The sequence below is a fragment of the Marmota monax genome, unplaced genomic scaffold (assembly GCF_021218885.2).
Source record: "Marmota monax isolate L192 unplaced genomic scaffold, Marmota_monax_Labrador192_F-V1.1 WCK01_AAM20220418_F8-fsc00082, whole genome shotgun sequence".
In the NCBI taxonomy this organism is placed as follows: Eukaryota; Metazoa; Chordata; class Mammalia; order Rodentia; family Sciuridae; genus Marmota; species Marmota monax.
The window spans coordinates 238,935-258,954 of record NW_026695207.1 but is presented as its reverse complement, the minus strand read 5'-3'; the positions used below and the strand labels follow the sequence as shown (position 1 = coordinate 258,954).

Here is a 20,020-nt window from a genome sequence, read left to right as displayed (position 1 = left end):
TAATGTGTGGCCCTTCTAATCTGTAATTTCTTAAGTGTTTCTTCATTTAGATTACGGCGAGGAAGGGCACTGATTGCAGGCAGAGCTCAGCCTTTCATCAGCAGTTGGGCTCTGGTCAGGTAGGCGCTCCAAACCCAGCCAATTTTTCCTTGGAAGCAGGTGGTTTTGACTTCTACTCGGCGCTTCAAAGAAGTGGCTTCTAGCGAAATGCAGCGGTCTCTCTGGGAGGAATTTCTGCGAAGTCAGTCTTTTTACATTTCAGTGACATTTTGTTACTTTATCAAAACGTGTAATAGATCTACCCAGGTGCTGAACAAAAATGCTTGCTCCCGGCACCAGAATTCCGGGCGAGGGCGGCAGAACCGTGTTTTCCAAGAGCCCGGGTCATTGTTAACAGTTCCCCGAAGGTGGGGCCTTTGTCCCACACGCGGGCCTGGGCGCGCGCGCGGCCTCTCCACCAGGCGCTCGTTCGCGCCACTCTGATACGCGGCGCCGCGCTTCCTTTGTCCCTGAGAACGCGGCCCCCCAGCTTGGCGTCCGCCCCACCATCCCGCACCGCCTGCACCACCAGGCCGCCCCCCGTCCCCCGCCCCCGCGTCCCCCGCCCCCGCGTCCCTCCGCACTGGAGGGCGCGCGCGCGCGACCGCCGGAAGTGACGCCACCTGTCGTTGGCGCCCCGCCCCTTCCGCCGCGCGCCCCGCCCAGGCCTCGCCTCTCGGCCTCCCGCCCCTCCCCCTCCCCGTCGCTCGCTTTCTGTCAGCCTCTTTCCCCCTCTCTCCTGCCTCTGGCTTCCTCTCTCGCACCTGAGCACACGCACCTGCCGGGGCCCGGCTTCCTCTCCCTCCTCCCCTCCTTCCCCTCCCTCCTTTCCCGCCCGGCCGGAAGGCTCGGGCCCGGCCGCGAGAGCCTCGCGGCTGCGTCACCGCGGTCCCCCAGACAAGATGGACACCGCCGAGGAAGGTAGGTCGGCGGCGCCGCGGCGCCCGCGCTTGCACCGGCGCCGGGGTTCGGGCTGGGACCGCGCGGAGCCCGCGGCGCTCGAGGCGGGCGGCGGCGGCGCTGGGCCGTTTGCCCGCCGGGCCGCGGTCCGGGGGCGGAGGGCGACCCCCTGCGCGCCCCCGCCGTTTCCCGCCCGCCGCGCGAGGGGGCGGGGGCCTGGGCCCCGGCGCTGCAGAGACCCCGGCCGCGGCCTCGGCTGCGGCGGCGGTCCAGCGCCCGCACCCCTCCCCCACCGCCGTCGCGGTCGCGCTGCGCCCCTGCTCTGCGGGCTCGGCCCCTCGCAACAGAACTTCTTTGTTGACTTTGAAACTTTGCGGAAAATTGGCCCGGCGACGGCCGAGCGGACCGCCTTGACCCCTGCTCAGAGACCGGGTCCTCCGCCGCCTGCCCGGGGCAACGTGCGGTCCGGACCCGCCGTGCTGCGCGCCGGGCTCCGGCGCTATCTTTGTTTTGGTGTAGCTCAGGGCTCAGGTTGTGAACCCCCGACACCCCGAGAGCGTGGCTGGAGGCTCTCGTTCCGTGAAGACGTGTTGGGGTCCGGCGGTGCTGGAGAGCCTACCCCTGTGAACCGAGTGCACGCGGTGTGACACCCACCCCGGGTGGGCGCCGCACGCCCCGCTCACCCCCGGGTGGCAGGCCCCTCCACAGCAGTAGTGTGCTTCGTCTGCGGTAATGTAGTGAGTCTGCAGGGCCAATTATTGATCCTCCGGGTACAGTGCAGAGAGTTTTGTACTCTGAGTATTATGTTTGTGGGAATAGCGGCTTTGAGTATTATGTATTGAGATTTTGGCGATTTTAAACGAAAATGGGTCATCGAGTGATGGAGTCCTATAACGAATGATAAAAGTTTGATATTGCCCATGTAATGAGTTGATAAAATGGTTTAACGTTTTCCAAAGTCTTTCTTAATAGCAACCTCACCTATAGACATGAGGCAGTTTGACAGTTTACAAAGCATACTCACGCACATTCGCATTTGATCCTTATGACAACCCTGTGGAGTGGGTAGGTGTTGATATCTTTTATATTAGATGGAAATTCAGGCTTAGTTATCTTAATAGCTTGTCCACGGTTTACCCAGGTAGTAAGAAGAGAAATTTAAATCTACGTATTCTGATTGAAAATAGCTTCCCTTTCATCATGCCACAGCTTGTTTATTATATGCAGTGAGTGAAGCTAATCGCCACTGGAGACTCTGGGAAAAAATAGTGAAGTGAAATTGCTGAAGATTAGGAGTCACGTTCTTGTTGATAGGTCGACCCTGTATGTGAATTTCCTTCTACATAGGTTTCACGTACTTTTAGACTCAAGTTTTAATGAATAAGCGTAGAAAGACATGTCTTTACCACTTGATGTGTACTGGTATATTAAATTAAACCCCCATTCTTTTGGCTGTGGCACTTAATTCTTGCATATATTTATGGCATGACGGTAGTCATTGGTAATTCAGTAATTGAGAAACTTGGTGTCTGTGATATCATTTAAGAAACAATGTACTTCTAATGTTTTTCTCTTGAAAAATTATAATCAGGATAAGGTATAAATAATATATATTTTTTTGACTTGAACACTGTTCCCTGTTAAACTGATATTTATTGAGGAGTCAATGTGTGGTAGTATTACATGACAGTAGAATGTATTTTGACATACATACATTGAATATAACTTCCCATTCTTATGGTTGTACATGATGTGGAGTTACACTGGTCGTGTATTCATATATGAACATCGGAAAGTTATGTCAGATTATTTCTGCTGTCTTTCCTATTCCCATTCCCTCTCCCTTCCCCATCCCATTTAATTCTGTCAGTATTTTTAGGTAGGCAATATCCCTACTTTTCAGGTGAGAGAACTGAAGTTTAGTATGATTTAGTAACTTGCTCTAGGTCACACACACGGTAAATGGCAGAGGCAAGATTCAAACTCATGTCTGCCACACTCCATCCTTAAGTTAGATATTTATAAGTGAATAACAAGTGTCTGATGTTGAAATAACTAATTTTTGTCACTCCCTTCATAGGATGAATCGTTAGTATCAGTGGATAAAGCATAACTTTGCAGTTGTTTTATAATACTATTAGTCATTGATTTTAATACTTTTCATACTTTTATAAAATTTATCAAGTCCTCTGAAATTTTCACAATTAATTTAAATTTAATCTGAATTAACACTGGGAGGAAAGGGAAAATTACAGTGGATTTCATGGTAAACAATTATAAAATGAAGATGCCAAAAGCTTATAAATAATTGTTCTGTTTGTTAAGTCAGTTATATTCCGACCAGGTCCTCACCTGCTGCCATCCCTCGTCCCCACCAATGTGGGAGTGAACCATTGAACTCAGGAGCTCTTTACCATTGACCTACTTCCCCAAGTCTTTTTTTTCATTTGAGACAGGTTTTTATTAACTTGCCAAGGCTGACCTCAAACTTGGATGGATTCCACCTGCCTCATCTCCCTGATAGCTGAGATTACAGGTGTGTGCCCCAGCATAACTGGTTTAGATTCTTCGTCGTCGTTGTCTCTTTTTTTTTAGTATTATGGATTGAACCCAGGGGTGCCCAACCATTTGAGCCACATCCCCATCCCTTTTTCTGTTTTATTTTGAAACAGGATCTTGCTTAGGGCTTCCCTAAGTTGCTGAGGCTGGCTTTCAACTTACTTGAAGTTTCCTGCCTCAGCCTCTTGAGTTGCTGGGATTACAGGAGTGTGCCACAAGACCTGGCTAAATTATTTCTTAAATAATCTTAGGTTTTTATCTGATTTTAAACAGGTTGTTGTTTTTCCTTGTAGGAGATTTGAAAATATGTGGCTAAACAAAAGAATTAAATATTGTAAAATCTGGTTTTGTCTTCTGTTCTTGAAAACACTAATCATGTGGCTTACTTTTTCATTTAAAAAATGTTTTAATATTCTGAACAAAGAGATTAAGAATGTTTATTTAAATACCTGCCATGCACATAGAGGGTAACTCTTATAATAAAGGGGGTTAGATGACTTGTTATTTGAATGTAGTTTGTATGTGGGCAGATGTGTTATGTAAACTGCTGTCATCAAATACTTAAACTTCAGAGTTGAAGAAGTCCTTAGATATGAAGTTTCATTTTATGGGTTAGAGTCTTATCCTGCAGTGCAACTGAGATTTTCCAGTTTCAAAAAACAATCTATCTTTTGTCCAAGGGGGCACTTTTCTTTTTTTAAAGGCAAAACATTGCAGTTGGAATAGATGTTACAAACAAGTGTTGACATAGGAAGCCCTCAAAAAGATAATAAACATCTTGCCTTAGTAGAATGCTCACATTTCAGCCCAATGATACATAAAGCTGGTTTTTTTTTTTTTCATTTTGCTGAATTACTGCTTATACTGTCAGAAGATTACATAAAATCTTATCAGTAATTTTATGTGGGATTCCAAGGCAATTGTACTTTATGCTCTTTGGAAAGTATTTAAGAGATATTAAATTGAAGTGTATTGCAGTTGGTCATGTTCTTTATCCACTATGATAAAAGCTTGAATTAATTTAAATTTGGAAGAAATGAGTTAAAAGGATAGTCAGATGTCAGATTCAGTAGCTAGTCTACTTCATTCTTCTTAAAGAACCACAGATCAGCTTTTACTGCCTTGGTGTGCTTGTGACCAAGCAATGTTTATGTATTTGATATGTTTATTGAACACCTGTTCAGAGCTAGGGATTATTCTATGTGCTTGGGTTAGGGAGAGAAGAAAATAGAGAAAAACCCTTTCATAGAGCTTACTATATTCCAATTAGCTTGGTAGGGGAGGAAGGGAAGACAGAAAGTAAATCTATATCAAATTGTATGATTTAACCAGAGGTTATTATATAAATGCTGTTGAAAACAGCAAATTAAAAGGGAATAAGGAGTGCTAGGATATGAGGACAGGAGTCGCAGTTTTAAATATGACAGTTCACTAAGTCTTCACTGAGAAAAGGTAGAATGGGATGAATTAGTCTTGCAGAGGCTTTGTGGGTACAGCTTTCTAGGCAGAAGAAATAGCCATGCCTAGAATGTTCAAGAAATCACCAGGAGAGCAGTGTAGCTGCAATAGATTGAATGACTTGAAGAGAATAAGTATAATACCAGGTCAGAGAGATCACAGAACCAGAGAGGTGTTTGGAGTGGGTGTGAACACATAGGACTTTGACTTTTACGTCAGTGAAATAGGGAGCTATGGAATGGTTTTCAGCAGAGGTGAGAAATTGTCTTGCTGCTTTCTCAGTGGCTACTTGTTTGTTATCAGTTGTTAAACCCACATTTCTGGGAGCTGCAATCTGATTGCCCATCTTAATCCAAGAAGCTGGGGGGCAGTGGGAGAGGTAACATAATAATAAAAATCATGACTATGTCCCTTCTTGAGCTGGGCAAACATCCCAAAAGTTGCCTTCTTCTTTGTTGAACTAGAGTACTGCTTAGGATGTTAGGGTTTAACAATCGATAACAAACAAATGACCAGTGACAGATGGGCAAGACAATTTATTTCTTACCTCTGCTCAAAACCATCCCAGAGCTCCTAAGTGATTGATACTAGGCTAACTGAATATTCTTATCCAGATACCGACTTCCCCTTTCTTCCAGGCTGGGCTTATTTTAGTGGGTTGTATTTCTCTTCTCTAAAGAAATTAAGATCATTTATTCACTTACATTTAGTATAATATAGGGAAAATGGCAAGAGTTCTTTTTTTAAAAAAATATTTTTTTAGTTGTAGTTGGACACAATAGCTTTATTTATTTTTATGTGGTGCTGAGGATCGAACCCAGGGCCTCGCACATGCTAGGTGAATGCTCTACCACTGAGCCACATCCTCAGACCAGCAAGAGTTCTTAAGAAGGGAATAGGAAGTAAGACAATAAGGGAAAACATTAATCCATTGTATTTTAGATGGTTGTTGTAAGCTAGGCAAGGTATTATAGAAGTTTAAGGCAGTGGAAATGAAAAGAATGTGAATGAAGAAACAAACTAGGATAGGATTAATAGAACATAGTAATTGATTAGATGGTGTAGAGAGGAGTAGTTAAAAATGATCCGTATCTGGAGTAATTTCATCAACCAGGAATGGGAAAAGTTCCGTTTTGAACATTGCTTTAGTTTTTAAGGACTGCCATGACAAAGTACCATAGGCTGGGTGCTTAAATGAGAGAAATTTGTTTTCTCTTTGTTCTGGAGGCTAGAAGTTTGAGATCAAGCCTTTCTCTTTGACTTCCGAATGTTTGCCTCTCCCTGTGTCTTTGCACTGTCTTTCCTCTGTGTATTTTTACTAGTCTTATAAGGAAATCATGTTGGATTAGGGCCTACACTTAAAACAAAAACAAAAAAAAACATTTTAACTTAATCACCCCTCCAAATACAGTCACATTCTGAGGTACTGTTGGTTAGGGCTGCAGTGTAGAGTTTTTTTTTGGTGGGTGAGCAGGGGCATGCACATTTCAGCCTATAGCAGGCATAAGTTCTTGAAGGCTTGGAAGGCACTGAAGCATTTCCTTTACCCTTATTTCTTATAACTTCATTATAATATTCTTTTGACTTTTCTGTCTCTTTCCCTGCTCCTGCCTAATGGCATATTATGTGAAAATGGGACCAGATTAATAAGGTATAATATATATGCAATAAAGTTATTATTCTTTTAATGTGCAGGTGTATTGTAACACTTTTGACATAAAAATTTTGGAGATTCCATGTCTTTTTTGTTTTTTCATTAACTAAATATTGAATACCTATTCTGTACCTAGGACCTTTGTTAGCAATGTTTCCTGCATAAATTTTGTTTTCCCTCTTCCTCAGACATAGCAAAGTTCCTAGAGGCACTTGAATTGAATGTAGTGGTCAGAAGCACCCTTGATATAGAATAGTCATTCTCAGAGATTGGATCTCAGGGCTCCTTTACATACATAAAATTGAGGACCCAGAGGACTTTTTTGTTTACGGGGGCTATATTTACCACATTAGAAGTAAAAAATGAACTTTATTTATTTATTTATTTATTTTTGGTATTAGGGATTGCACCCAGGGGTACTTAACCACATCCCCATCCCTTTTTGTTTTTTTTTATTTAGAGACAGTCTTAACTGAGTTGCTTAAGGCCTTGCTAAAATGCTGAGGCTGGTTTGAACTTGCAATTCTCCTGTCTCAGCGTTCCAAGCCACTGGGATTAGAGTCGAGCGTCACTGTACCTGGCGAAAAATGAACTTTAAAAATTATTTAGACCGGGGCTGGGGATGTGGCTCAAGCGGTAGCGCGCTTGCCTGGCATGCGTGCGGCCCGGGTTCGATCCTCAGCACCACGTACAAACAAAGATGTTGTGTCTGCCGAAAACTAAAAAATAAATATTAAAAAAAAATTCTCTCTCTCTCCCTCCCTCTCTCTCACTCTATCTTTAAAAAAAAAATTATTTAGACTATTTAAAAGTAACAGAATCAACACTGTTAATAAAAAATCATACATGTTCACAAAAATAACTATTAACTATAATGAGTAAGTGTGTTTTCCAAGGGATTTTCAGTGACAGTGCTAGCTTTGTTTTAGTTTAATTTTAATTTTAATTTTGTGGTGCTGGGGATTGAACCTAGGGCCTTGTGCATGTGAGGCAAACTCTTTACCAACTAGCTATATCTTCAGCCCCTTAATTTTATTTTTTTGAAATGAGAGATTGAACCCAGGAGTGCTTTACTACTGAGGTACATCCCCAGTCCTTTTTTTTTTTTTTTTTTAAACAATACCTTTATTTCACTTATTCATTCCTATGTGGTACTGAGGATCGAACCCAGGGTCTTGCACGTGCGAGGCGAGCGCTCCATCTCTGAGCCACAGCCTCAGCCCCTTTTTCTTAGTTTTTGACTACTTAAATTTTTTGTTTTTTGTTTTGGTGGTGTTAGGGATTAAACCCTGGGCCTTGTGCATGATAGGCAGGCACTCTACCAACTGAGCCACATCCCTAGCCTACTTATTTTTTATTTTAAGACAGGATCTCACTATGTGTTTGGAGCTGGCCTTGAACTTATGGTCCTCCTGACTCAGCCTCCTGAGTCACTACGATTACAGGTGTGTACCACTTCACTGGCTGGCTCTGTTTTATCAATCTCTTACGTCTAGATTATCAGGAGATAATTGGATTCTCATTCTGCCTAGTCTTATAAGGACATAGTCATATTGGATTAGGGTCTACACTGAAAGCTAAAACTAAAAATATGTATGTAATCAAGGATTTAGAGTGTACCCCCCCCCCAAAAAAAAAAATGAAAATTCCATAATAAGAAAGCAACCCATCTTAAAAAATGGCCCAAAGATCTGGAAAGAAACTTCACAAAAAAATATGCATATGAGTGTTGAGCACCTAGCATCATTAGTCAATAGGTAAATGGAAGTGAAAACCATGCAGAAGTATCACTTTACACCCTCTAGGATGTCAGTAATCAAAAGAGACAGTAATAAGTTTGTGAAGATTGTGGAAAAATTAGAACTTTCATTCCTTGTTGGTGTGAATATAAAAAGGTTCAAATGATTTTGGTAGTTCTCAAAAAATTAAACTGAAAAATTATGTGACCCAAGCAATTTCATTTCTAGGTGTGTACTCAAGAGATTACAAAATATGCATTCATACAAAAATCTGTACATAAGGACTGGGAATATAGCTCAGTTGGTAGAGTGCTTGCACAAGGCCCTGAGTTCAGTCCCCAGCACCACAAAACAAGCAAACAAAAACCTGTACATGAATGTTCATAGCATTATTTATGATAGCCATATAGTGGGAACAATCCTGTGCCCATCAGTTATTGGGTAAATGTGGTCTATATAGAGTGGAGTTCAGCAGTACAGAGGAATGAAATACTGCTAATATGCTACAACTTGGATGAATCTCATAAATATTGTATTGAGTAAAAGAAGCCAGTCACAGAAGACCATATTTATGTGATCTAAATTGTGTGAAATGTCCAGACTAGGCAAATCTACATATAGAGAAAGTAAATTAGTGTTTACCTGGGACTGTAGAGGGCAGATATAACTACTGTTAGTTACAAGGTCCCTTTGTGGGATGATGATTATTTTAGAAGTGGAGTATTAGTGATTATGGTGTATGATTCTGTAAATATAGTAAAAACTGTTGAGTTGCATACTGTTAGTTAATTTGTGGTATATAAAGTATATCTCAAAGGTGTTAAACTGCAATGAACTATCACTATACACCTAATAGAGTGGGTAAAGTGATAATATAAAGACTAACCATACCAAATATTGGTGAGGATGTGGAGCAACTGGAAATTGTGTGTATTGCTGGTAAGAATGTAAAGTGGTGAACTTTTTCTAGGGAGCAGAAATCAACCCTCCAGGGTGGAGCCCCAAATTTTTATGGGTAGGCACAAAGAGGGACTTGGGATACTTGTACAGGGCTTGAAGGGTTGTAGATCCTCATCAATAGTTCTGTGGGAAGGTGGTCATTACAACAAGCCTACTGATGGGACAACAGAAGAAACTGCCTCCTTCTTGGATGTCTCTCTAGCACCCTCTACTGATAAAATGTAACTGCAAAAAACAAATAAAAAGTTTAGTGCCTTCTTACTGAAGAGGGAATGTGAAACTGAGATGAGATATACTGATCTGGCTTCCTCTGACTGAAACTATTGGAGCCATTTCCTCTGCTGCTGAAGTCATCTACTGCTGCTGACAGAATTGCCACCATCACTTCTGTAGCCACTTTAGGATTGCTAGTACCTGCAATTAACTGCTACTGCTTGTTTTTAGATGTAGAAGATAGTTTTGCCACTTCTCTCCTTCATCTGATCTCCTTCTTCCTGTCCTGACAGAGTACCACAAGGTTAATTAGCAAGGAGACCAGAACATGTAGTTTTCAGACTTTCAGGAGCAACGGAAAAAATGACTTGTTAATTTAGTAATGACAGTAATCTGGAGAGAGAAAGAGAACAACTAAATTCCACTATACAAAGAATTGGGATTTTTAAACTTTGCAAGGCCTAATCTCAAAATCCACCTTTTAAAAAAATAGATACATTTTCACAGTCAAAAGGAATTTTTTTCCTATGAAATTTGAGTAGTTAAAATTTTTTTATTTATTATTGGAAAAGTAGAAATGAAACATAATACTTTTGGAAAAGAGGTGAAGAAACATCATCCATGTTCTTATCTAGCTATTTTTTGCATTTTCTCATTTAAGCTATTGTGTTTTTACCTAGTTGGAACTAGAATGTAGTTTTATTTTAAACATTTTTTTTAGTTGTAGATGGACACATATCTTTATTGATTTGTTTATTTAATTTTTTTTTAATGTGGTGCTGAGGATTGAACCCAGTGCCTCATGCATGTGAGGCAAGCACTCTGCCACTGAGTCACAACCCCAGTCCGAGAGTATAGTTTTTAATGTCATTTTTTATGCTTTTATTTATTTATCTATCTATTTATGTATTTATTTATATGCAGTGCTGAGGATTGAACCCAGTGCCTCATACATGCCAAGCAAGTGCTCTGCCACTGAGCTACGATCCCATCCCCTAGAGTGTATTTTTTAAAAGGTCTTCTTTGTTTACTTAACATTATGCATTTTCTCATTGTCATATAGTTATTAAATTTGTTATTTTAAAGGGACTGTATATATTTCAGGTAGTGAATATATAAATTTATATATGTTTTTGTTATGTCAGTTAACCATAGATATCTTGAGTAATATTTTTTCAATAATATATTTTAATACTTGTCTGATTGTAGCTAGTAATTGTCAAAAATTTGTTTATAATTGAATAGTAAAAATGTTTACTTAATCTAAATGAAATAAGGTCAAACTTTGATAAATCATGTTTATTTGATGAAAATGGCAGTGTGCCAATGTGAATTCCCCACCCCCCAAAAAAAATCCCATATCCCCAAGCTAATGAATCAGTCACTTTCCAAAATAGGGAAGTTCAATTAATATACCCAATCAGAACTCTTTAAACAGTGAAGGTCATCAAAACCGAGGAAAATCTGAGAGAACATCAGAATCCAGAGAAGGCCAAGGAGACATGATAGCTAATTTTATGTGGCTCGTGGAACAGAAAAGGGATACTAACAGGTAAAGGAATTCTGAATATACTGTGGACTTTAATGATAATATATCAATATTGGTTCATTAAGTGTTAAGTCCAGCAAATCCTACTAAGATGTTAATAATAGGGGATGTGTGCTGGGTTTTTGGGAGCTCTGTATCTTTTCATATTTTCCATAACTCTTAAGTCGGTTCTAAAAAATAAAGTCTCATAGTAACTAAAAAAAACCCCCAAAAAACCCAAAGAGGCTTTGTTAAATTCTTTCCAGTTTACCACCAGAAGGATCATGGCGAGATTTTGGATTTTTTGGTACTGGGATTGAACCCAGAGGTGCTCTACCACTGAGCTACATCTCCAGCCCTTTTTATTTTTCCTTTTGAGACAGGGTCTCACTAAGTTGCTTAGGGCCTTGCTCAGTTGCTGAGGCTGTCCTGGAATTTGTGATCTTCCTGCCTCAACCTCCCGAGTTGCTGGATTACAGACCTGTGCCACCATGCCCAGTTGAGGTCTGAGTACAAATTTCCAAGATAGATAAAGGCTTAAGAGTAATAACATGTACCTACAGCTTTTAGGGTTTCCCTTTTCTTCATAGTAGGCACTTAAAATACATTGTTGAATAGGGTTATTGGCTAGAAAAACCAATGGGATGGGCCAATAAATAAGCGGGCAAGTGAAATAAACAGCTGTTTCTTAAAAGAAGAAATATAAATGGCTAACAAATACATGAAAAAAAATGTTCAACATCCTTAGCAGTCAGGAAAATACAGATCAAAACTACACTGAGATTTCACTCCCCTTAGAATGACAATTAGCAAGAATATGAATAGTAGGTACCAGATGCCCTGGGGCACATATATAATCCTAGCATTTGGGGAGGCTGAAGCAGGATAATGGCAAGTTCTCCATGTCAGCCTTGGCAATTGAGACCCTTTCTCAAAAGAAAAAGAGGCCTTGGAATGTAGCTCAGTTATAAAGCATCCCTGGGTTCAATCTCCTGTACAAATAAAACCCAAACCAATAATGTTATGGCTTAGATGTGGTGTTCCTCAAAATCTCATGTGTTAAGACAATGCAAGATGGTTCAGAGGAGAAATGATTGGGTTGTAAGAGTCTTAACCCAATCAGTGATTTTATCCCAATAGGGATTAACTGAGTGGTAACTAAAGTGGTGGGGTGTGGCTAGAGGAGGTGGGAATTGCAGCCTGGCTTTGGGTATATATTTGTCCTTCTCTCTGCTGCCTGATCACCTTGTGAGCTGCTCTGCTCTGTCCTCCTCTCCCTCAGCCTCACCTCTGCCCTGGAGGAATGGAGCAGGCCTTCTATAGACTAAAGATCTCTGAAACTGTGAGCCCTCAAATAAACTTTTCCTACTTTAAAATTGTTCTGGTCAGATCTTTTTTAGTCACAGCAGTGAAAAAGCTGACTAAAATAATTAACTGAAGAGGAAAAAGGAACAATTAAACTTTGTCAATAAGGAGGGAAAAGGGAAATACTGGGAAATTAATACAATCACTATGAAAATCAGAATGGACATTTCTCAAGAGACTAGGAATGGATCTACCATATGAGCCAGCTATTTTAGTCATTGGCATTTATAAAAAAATTTAAAAGTCAGCATTACTGTAACAATATATGCATACCAGTATTCATAGCCGTGCAGTTCATAATAGCCAAGTTATAGAAATAGCTTGCTCTCCATCAGCAGATGAATGGATAAAGGAAATATGGTGTGTATATACAATGGAGTTCTATTTGTAAAGACGAATGAAATTATGTCATTTGCTGGTAAATGGATGAAACTGAAGAAAAAACATCATGCTAAGTGAAATAAATGTTTTCTCTCATATTGGAAACCAGAGAGAAGAAAAAAGTAAAAAAGGGACTTCAGGGAAAAAAGAAGGGAGAACAGTAAATAAAAGGAGAGAGAAAGGAGAACAATAGGATGGGGGGTGGGGAGAGGAAAGGAAAGGCGGGTACTACAGAATGAAGTTGATCAAATTGTGCCATGTTCATATGCAAATATATTGCTACTAATCCTACTTTTAGGTATAATTATAAAACATCAATTAAAAAGAAGCAAGACTAGCAGAGCAGAGGAATAGGATGAAGGGGGAAAAGAAAGTACTAGGGAATGAAATTTATCAAATTATGTATTATGCATGTACCAAATATATCCTAATCCCACTATTAGGCATAATTGTAATACATGAATAAAAACATATATTTAAAAAAGGTACACTTAGATGAAACAATTTACCTAGCCCATCCAGCAGAACTGGACCATCGTCAGGGAAACAAAATCTAGAAAGGAAAAAACTCTTTACACTTATTGATTTGAATGAGTTCCCACACTTGAGAAGTTGTAAAGGTTAAAGCAAGGGCTAGAATTCATTTGGATAATACATTACATCATATTCTAAAAAGGCAAAAAAAAAAAGTAGGTGCTGATTTCCATGACAGGTCCCAATTTGATAATCCCCATTCACTGGTGGTGTTTTTCTGCTCTCTCCATACTAGACCATCTCCATACTTACTTACTAAGGATTTGAAGTTTTTCACTTAAAAAAGTAGTATGTTAGGGACTTTAAAAGATACTTGTATTCTAAGCCGTGCGTGTGGGTGTACAGTTGTAATCCCAGAGGCTTGGGAGGCTGAGGAAGGAGGATTCAAAGCCAGTCTGAGAAACCTAGTGAGATCCTGTCTCTAAATAAAATATAAAAGGGCTTGAGATGTGGCTCAGTGATTAAGTGTCCCTGAGTTCAATTCCTGGTATCAGAAAAATAAAAGATGCTTGTTTTCTGACATTAGGTATTGAAATAAAATAACAAAATTCCCATAGGATAAAATATAAGAATATTGCCTTTGAAAACCAGGAAGAGAAAAGAAAATCATTGAGCATGATTTGTGGTTTTATTACACATATATAATCTGATGAGAACTTTAATCTGCCACAGAATGTACTTCATGATTTAGATTTTAGTAAGAGACCTCAGGATGAACCTTTTGTTGATTTTACTCTTCTTGAAGCCTCATCTTGTTACTCTGTTGAGGTTTTGGGTGGTGGGATTGGTCCTTGTATAAAAACAGGTTATCTTTCTTGGCTTTCTATGTTGGTAGTATTTATATTTGCTTCATGTTTTCCCAGAAATACCAAAATCCTGTAAAAGAAAGGAGAAGCTAAGTTACATTGTTTAGGGGGTAGTTACAAGCTTCCTCTAAACCTCAGCAGTTTAAAGCAGCAGCAGGTTAGTTTCTCATTGACACATATTTCATGCTTTTGCTAACTGTAGTCACCTGGAGAAATGGCTTGATCCCTTACCAAATGCTTCCATAGCCATTGAGGCAGAAAAGTACAAAAGTACAGTATGATGAATTGTATTCATTGCCTCCACTTATACACATCACTGTAGTTCATGTTTTATGGACCAAAGCAAATCAGTTTTTATGCCTGATTTCAGAGGTGGCAGTGAAGTGCATTTCCACCATATACCCAGAGAGGAAAAACCCCAGAAATACTGGGGGAACAATGCTTTTGATATTCATGGTATCTGACAAAATAATTCTTACCAGGTGGATGAAGTAAATGTGCTCATTGGGTACATTTTAATCCACAGCTTCACTGGACCACATTTTAGAGAGGGAATGGTAATTCATTTCATTCTCTCTTATTATTTGCTCTTTTTTCCCACAAGTTTATTTAGACACTACTGTAGAAAGTCTTTTCATTTTAAAAATTAAAAGCTTAAATACAGTAAAATTTACCTTTATTTAATGTCTCTGTAGACAAATGCATGCAGTCCTGTGTCCAGCACAATCAAGGATAAAGTAGTTCCATCACTTCCCCTCCCCAAATATTCTTGTATCCTTTTACGCTATTCCCACCCCTCACTCCCAGTTGCTGACAGCCACTAATATGTTTATTATTATTTTTTTAGTTGTAGATAGGCAAATACCTTTATTTGTTTATTTATGTGGTGCTTAGAATCAAACCCAGTGCCTCACACGTGCTAGGCAAGTGCTCTTAACACTAAGCTACAACCCCAGCCCCCACTTAATCTGTTTTTGTTCCTAAGAATCCTTATTGTGGATGTTCGTAAGAATCCTTATTGTGGATGTTTCCAGAATGTCATGAATGGAATCATACAACATGTACCCTTTTGAATCTGGCTTCTTTCACTTCATACAGTGCATTTGGTATTTATCAACATTGTTGCATACTCTCAGTAGTTCATGCCTTCTTGTTGCTTAGTATTGTGTTGTTGGGATGACCCCTGTTTATTCAGTACAGTTGTGTAATTCACAGTTGTGGTTGGTTGTTCCAGTTTTAGGGACTGGATTCATTATATATATATACACATAGTTTTTGTGTGAACATGAGTTTTTATTTTACTGGATTAAATCTTTAGGAATAGGATTGCTAGGTAGTGTGGTAAGAGGTTTTTGGTGTTTTTTTTTTTTTGCCATTTTAATAGTATGCAGTGATAATTTACTGTTATTTTTTTAAAGAGTTTTTATGGCTAAAATATAAATAAGAAAATTTGATATTTTTTAAAATGTAAAATTCATTGATATTAAGTATACATTGTTGTGCAGCCATCACCATATCGTGATTAAAATTTGCATTTTCATAATGACTTTTGAACTTTTTTCCCATCTGTGCCTCCTTTGAAGAAATATGTGTTCAAATTCTTTGCTAATTCAAAATAAAAATTTTTCTTATTAAGAGCCCCCTAGACTGGGTGCAGCGGCTCATAGCTATTATCTTAGTGACTCGGAGGCTGAGGGAGGATTATCGTTTAGTCATAAGCTTGAGGCCAGCTTTAGCTTGGAGATTTTGTTTCAAGAAAAAAAAAAATAATAAGACTGGGGATGTGGCTCAGTGGTTGAGTGCCTATGGGTTGTATCCCCAGTAGCAAAAGAAAGAAAAACTCCAATTAGTAAAGTGGACAGAAAATTTGGACAAATAATTTGCAAAGAAAGAGAACTTGGTAAATGTTTGGAAATGTTCAACTTGACTAGTGACAAAACTTCTTTTTAAATAGCTGCTGTACTGCCTAGTTATTTTTTAATACTTATTTCAATAATATATGTTTTACTATAGGGAGCAGTCTGCTATGCAGATGGGAAAATATTTAATAAAGCTGAAAGAGTCTGAAGTAAACAGAATGTTGGTATTGTAAAAAAAAGATTCAGTAATATAACTTGATTGCATGATGATTGATAATTGGGGAGGAAGTGTATTAAAGTCAAAGGGAGTGCTTTTTAAAATTGGGACTCTAGTTTAATCCTTATTTCTTCACTTAGTTAATAATTTACTTAGGTCTCAACTGAATAGAGTTAGTTAATATAAGGTTTCCAGCCAGTTTTCTGATAGTATGACAGTCTTGTAATATGCCATATCTCTTGCATACTGTTTTCTACTTAGTCCGATGTGCCTTGGATGCATTACCTTACCCTACTATATTTACCCTCAGTTTCCCAAACTATAAGATTGGTATTATGAGGATTAAAGGAAATAATGCATTCTCATTGCTCAGAAGTCTGTCTGAACATGGTAGGAATTAAATACCATGATGAAGCAGAAAATTTTCTTTTCTCTTATTTTTTCATTTTCTCCTGAGAGCTAATTGAGAGAGGAAAAACCCAACAATAACTTAAAGATATTTATTCATGTCTGTGTAATATTTTAATATTTTGATGGAAATAATGCTTTGTGAAATAACTGGACATTTTAATATTTTGACAGGATATATACATATATTTTTTAAAAAAATATTTCTTAATTGTCAGTGGACCTTTATTTTATTTATTTATATGCGGTGCTGAGAATAGAACCCAGTGCCTCACATATGCTAGGCAAGTGCTTTACAACTGAGCCACAACCCCAGCTCCTTGACAGGATATATTTTGACAGTATATTCTGTAAAGTATTTACACTGTTTAAAGTATTTCCATGTATTATAATTTGAGGAAAAGCTTATTGATATGTTTGTTCTTTCCATTCTTGTCCACATAGTACATGGGTAAGTTACAGAGTCAGCAGTAAATCCTAGATTGAATAGAATTTAAGGAATAAGTATTTCCTTGTGAATTTTTTTTTAATGTTCATGGAGAATGATCATTAAACTGTCATTAGGATTTTTTGTACTTCATTATAATGTACTACTGATGAACATAGATAAACGGATGATTTTAGGAGTTATTAATTACTGCTTGGAAATAGTTATATGATAGAATTCCACTAGGGGTGATTTTTTTTTTTCCCCAATTGAGACCAAGTTGTCGTTATTGTCATGTAATGAGACTACATAAAATAACAGATGGATTGATGCACTTGTTTTTCCTCTTGCAGAACTCCTGGCCCAGAATATGAATCATCCTTTTGTTCAGTGTATCTTAGCTGTATGCTCTACCCACATGTTAGTCATTTAGAAGCAGTCTTGGTTATCAGTTTGATTCTCATGGTATCACAATGCTTATGTTTGAGTATCCCTTACTTAAGATGACCCCAAAATATGAGAGTAGTGACGTTGGTAATCTCATTACAGTGTATTACTAAAATTGTTCTATTTTATTACAAATTATTGTTATTTTTTACTTTGCCTAATTATGAAGTAAACTTTATCACAGGTATATATGTATAGGAAAAATAGGGTTTGGTACTATCCTCAGTTTCAGATGTCTCCTGGATTTCTTGGATTGTATTATCCTGTGGATAAGGAGAGAGTACTGGATTTCTTTGAATACTTTGTTTAGCTCTACTTTTTTTTCTTTTCTGACTGACATAAATGTTAGATTATAGTTATAGAGGTCTCCAAGGATGTGTTTTTTTAAAAAATATTTTTCATTGTATGGACACAATACCTTTATTTTATTTATTTATTCTTATGTGGTGCTGAGGATTGAACTCAGTGCCTCACTCATACTAGGCAAGTGCTCTACCACTGAGTTACAGCCCTAGCCCTATTTTTTAAATATATTTTCTTTCTGTTGTTCGATTATTTTCTTCTGTTGCATTTTCAAATTCACTGATTCTTTCCTCTTTCCTTTTTGTTCGGCTCTTAAGTCTATTTATTTATATTTTACTTATTGTACTTTTGAGTTCTGAAATTTCTGCTTGGTTCTTTTTTATATCTCATTTCTTTGCTGAAGCATTCAGTTTCATTTCTTTCAAAATGTGTTTGTAATTGCTCATTAAAATATTTTTATGATGGATGCTTTAAAATACTTGTCAGATAATCCTAACATTTCAGCGTTGACAATTGTTGTTTGCCTTCTCTCATTTAGGTTGAGATTTTACTAGGAAACTAGCTTTGACCTTGCGGTCTGATTAAGAAGCTCCACTTCCAGGGATCCAAGTTCTTATTCTAGACCAGCGTTAAACAGAGCTTGAGGCTTGATTTTAGATTTGTTGTGTTTGCTTAGTATTATGTTTGTTAGTTTGTCATTCAAAAGGATGGGGGTCTTTTAAAAGTTAATATCCTAATTTTTGGGTCTTCCTAATTGGATATTCTGTCACCCCATCCCTGTCCTCACCCAGTGGGTATTCCCTTGGAGTGAACAGTGTCTCTGTAGATGAGCACCCTTGGAGCTTGCCACTTCCTTGATTCTACCACAACTTTACATTAGGACATGCAGGACTGAGGCACCTTGTTGGGGTTCATATTGTGTAATGTAATGAGCCTACCACATAATCAATCCTATGTGTATATTATTATCCTGTTGTTTTTGCCCTTTTTTGGTGGCAGTTTGCCAACAAGGTCTATGCTTGCCTTTCCCTAGTCCATATTAGGTAGCCAATCAGTTACCCTGTCCCCAGTGGCAGTCTTCATCCATGTTACCCCTGGCTGTGTCCCCACTGCCTTCCTCTACACTGTATCCCATGAGACATGCCTGAGGCCTGGCTGGGGGGATGGCATCCCATATCTGGTGATGCCCACAAGTACTTGTTCTTGCACTCACCCTGCCTAGTTAGTTGATCCTTGCTCAAACACATGCCTGTATCAAAAATTAGTCTGGGGGTATCTAAGTACTTGATATGGTGATATGAATGGCTTTGGTTGGCATTCAGCTCCTACCTGGATAACTGGTAATTTTTTAGTTAATTTACATCTGTGGTGCCATTGGCTCTGGTGATTGTAGATAACATAGATCAGTTGCACAACCCCATCACCCTGTCACATTTAGGTGGTGTTGCAGTGCCTTCTGTGGCCATGGAATGTGACTTGGAATATAGTTCATTCTGCAGAGGGAGCCTAATAAACTAATAACTCTATCCAAGGAAGGTAAAGTGGAGTGAAATTCTCTACTCTCAACCCTAGAAGGCAGTGACAAAGATAACACAGGACTCTGGAGATCTTGGAATAGATACTTTTTTTGAGGAGTTCCAGGAATTGAATTGAGGCGCTTTACCACTGAGGTACATCTCAGCCCTTTTTATGTTTTATTTTGAGACAGAGTCTTCTAAGTTGCTTAGGGCCTTGCTAAATTGCGAAGGCTGTCTTTGAATTTGCAGTCCTCCTGCCTTAGCCTCCCCAGCCACTGGGATTACAGGTCTGCACCAGGCAGGGTACTCTAAATCTTTTAAGGAGGGTAGTGTAATGAGCCTATCACATAATCATTGAGCCAATGATTACAGGGTAAGTCTGGTGCTGACAGCCAGTTTCAGTGCCCTACATTGAATTTACTGTAGTTAAACGGCTTGTAGTTGATCCTGGCACAGGGAAGGGTTTGTTGTGAGAGAGCTCCTGTCTGTCTCTTGGGGCCCTCTTTGTTTTCAGCTGTTTCATTGGGGCTGAAGTATACATGTGGAGAAATTGTAGCATCCAGAGCAGCTATAGGCTGCCTGGATACGGTTGCTAGGAACTGTGGAATGGGAATGTGGTTCTGTTTTCTTTTGGAACTTGGTGGAGAATGATTAAGTATAAGGTGGAGGTATTAGTGTTGCACCTCTAGAGCTTTTAAACCAGTGT

The 20,020-nt window shown here is 39.0% G+C and overlaps 1 protein-coding gene across 2 annotated transcripts in view; it reads left to right on the top strand.

The window, feature by feature from the left end:
- Nucleotides 1-734: 734 nt before the first annotated feature.
- The window catches only part of Marchf6 (membrane associated ring-CH-type finger 6), a 76,250-nt gene continuing 56,964 nt past the window's right edge, over nucleotides 735-20,020 (top strand). Inside the window, exon 1 of one of the 2 annotated variants that reach the window (XM_046430309.2) lies at nucleotides 735-960. In XM_046430309.2, coding sequence (XP_046286265.1) covers nucleotides 942-960 — 19 coding nt within the window. In that variant the 5' untranslated portion in view covers nucleotides 735-941. Of the gene's footprint in view, nucleotides 961-3,417; nucleotides 3,476-20,020 lie in introns of those variants that run through there. The other variant, XM_046430308.1, reaches the window with a different exon arrangement.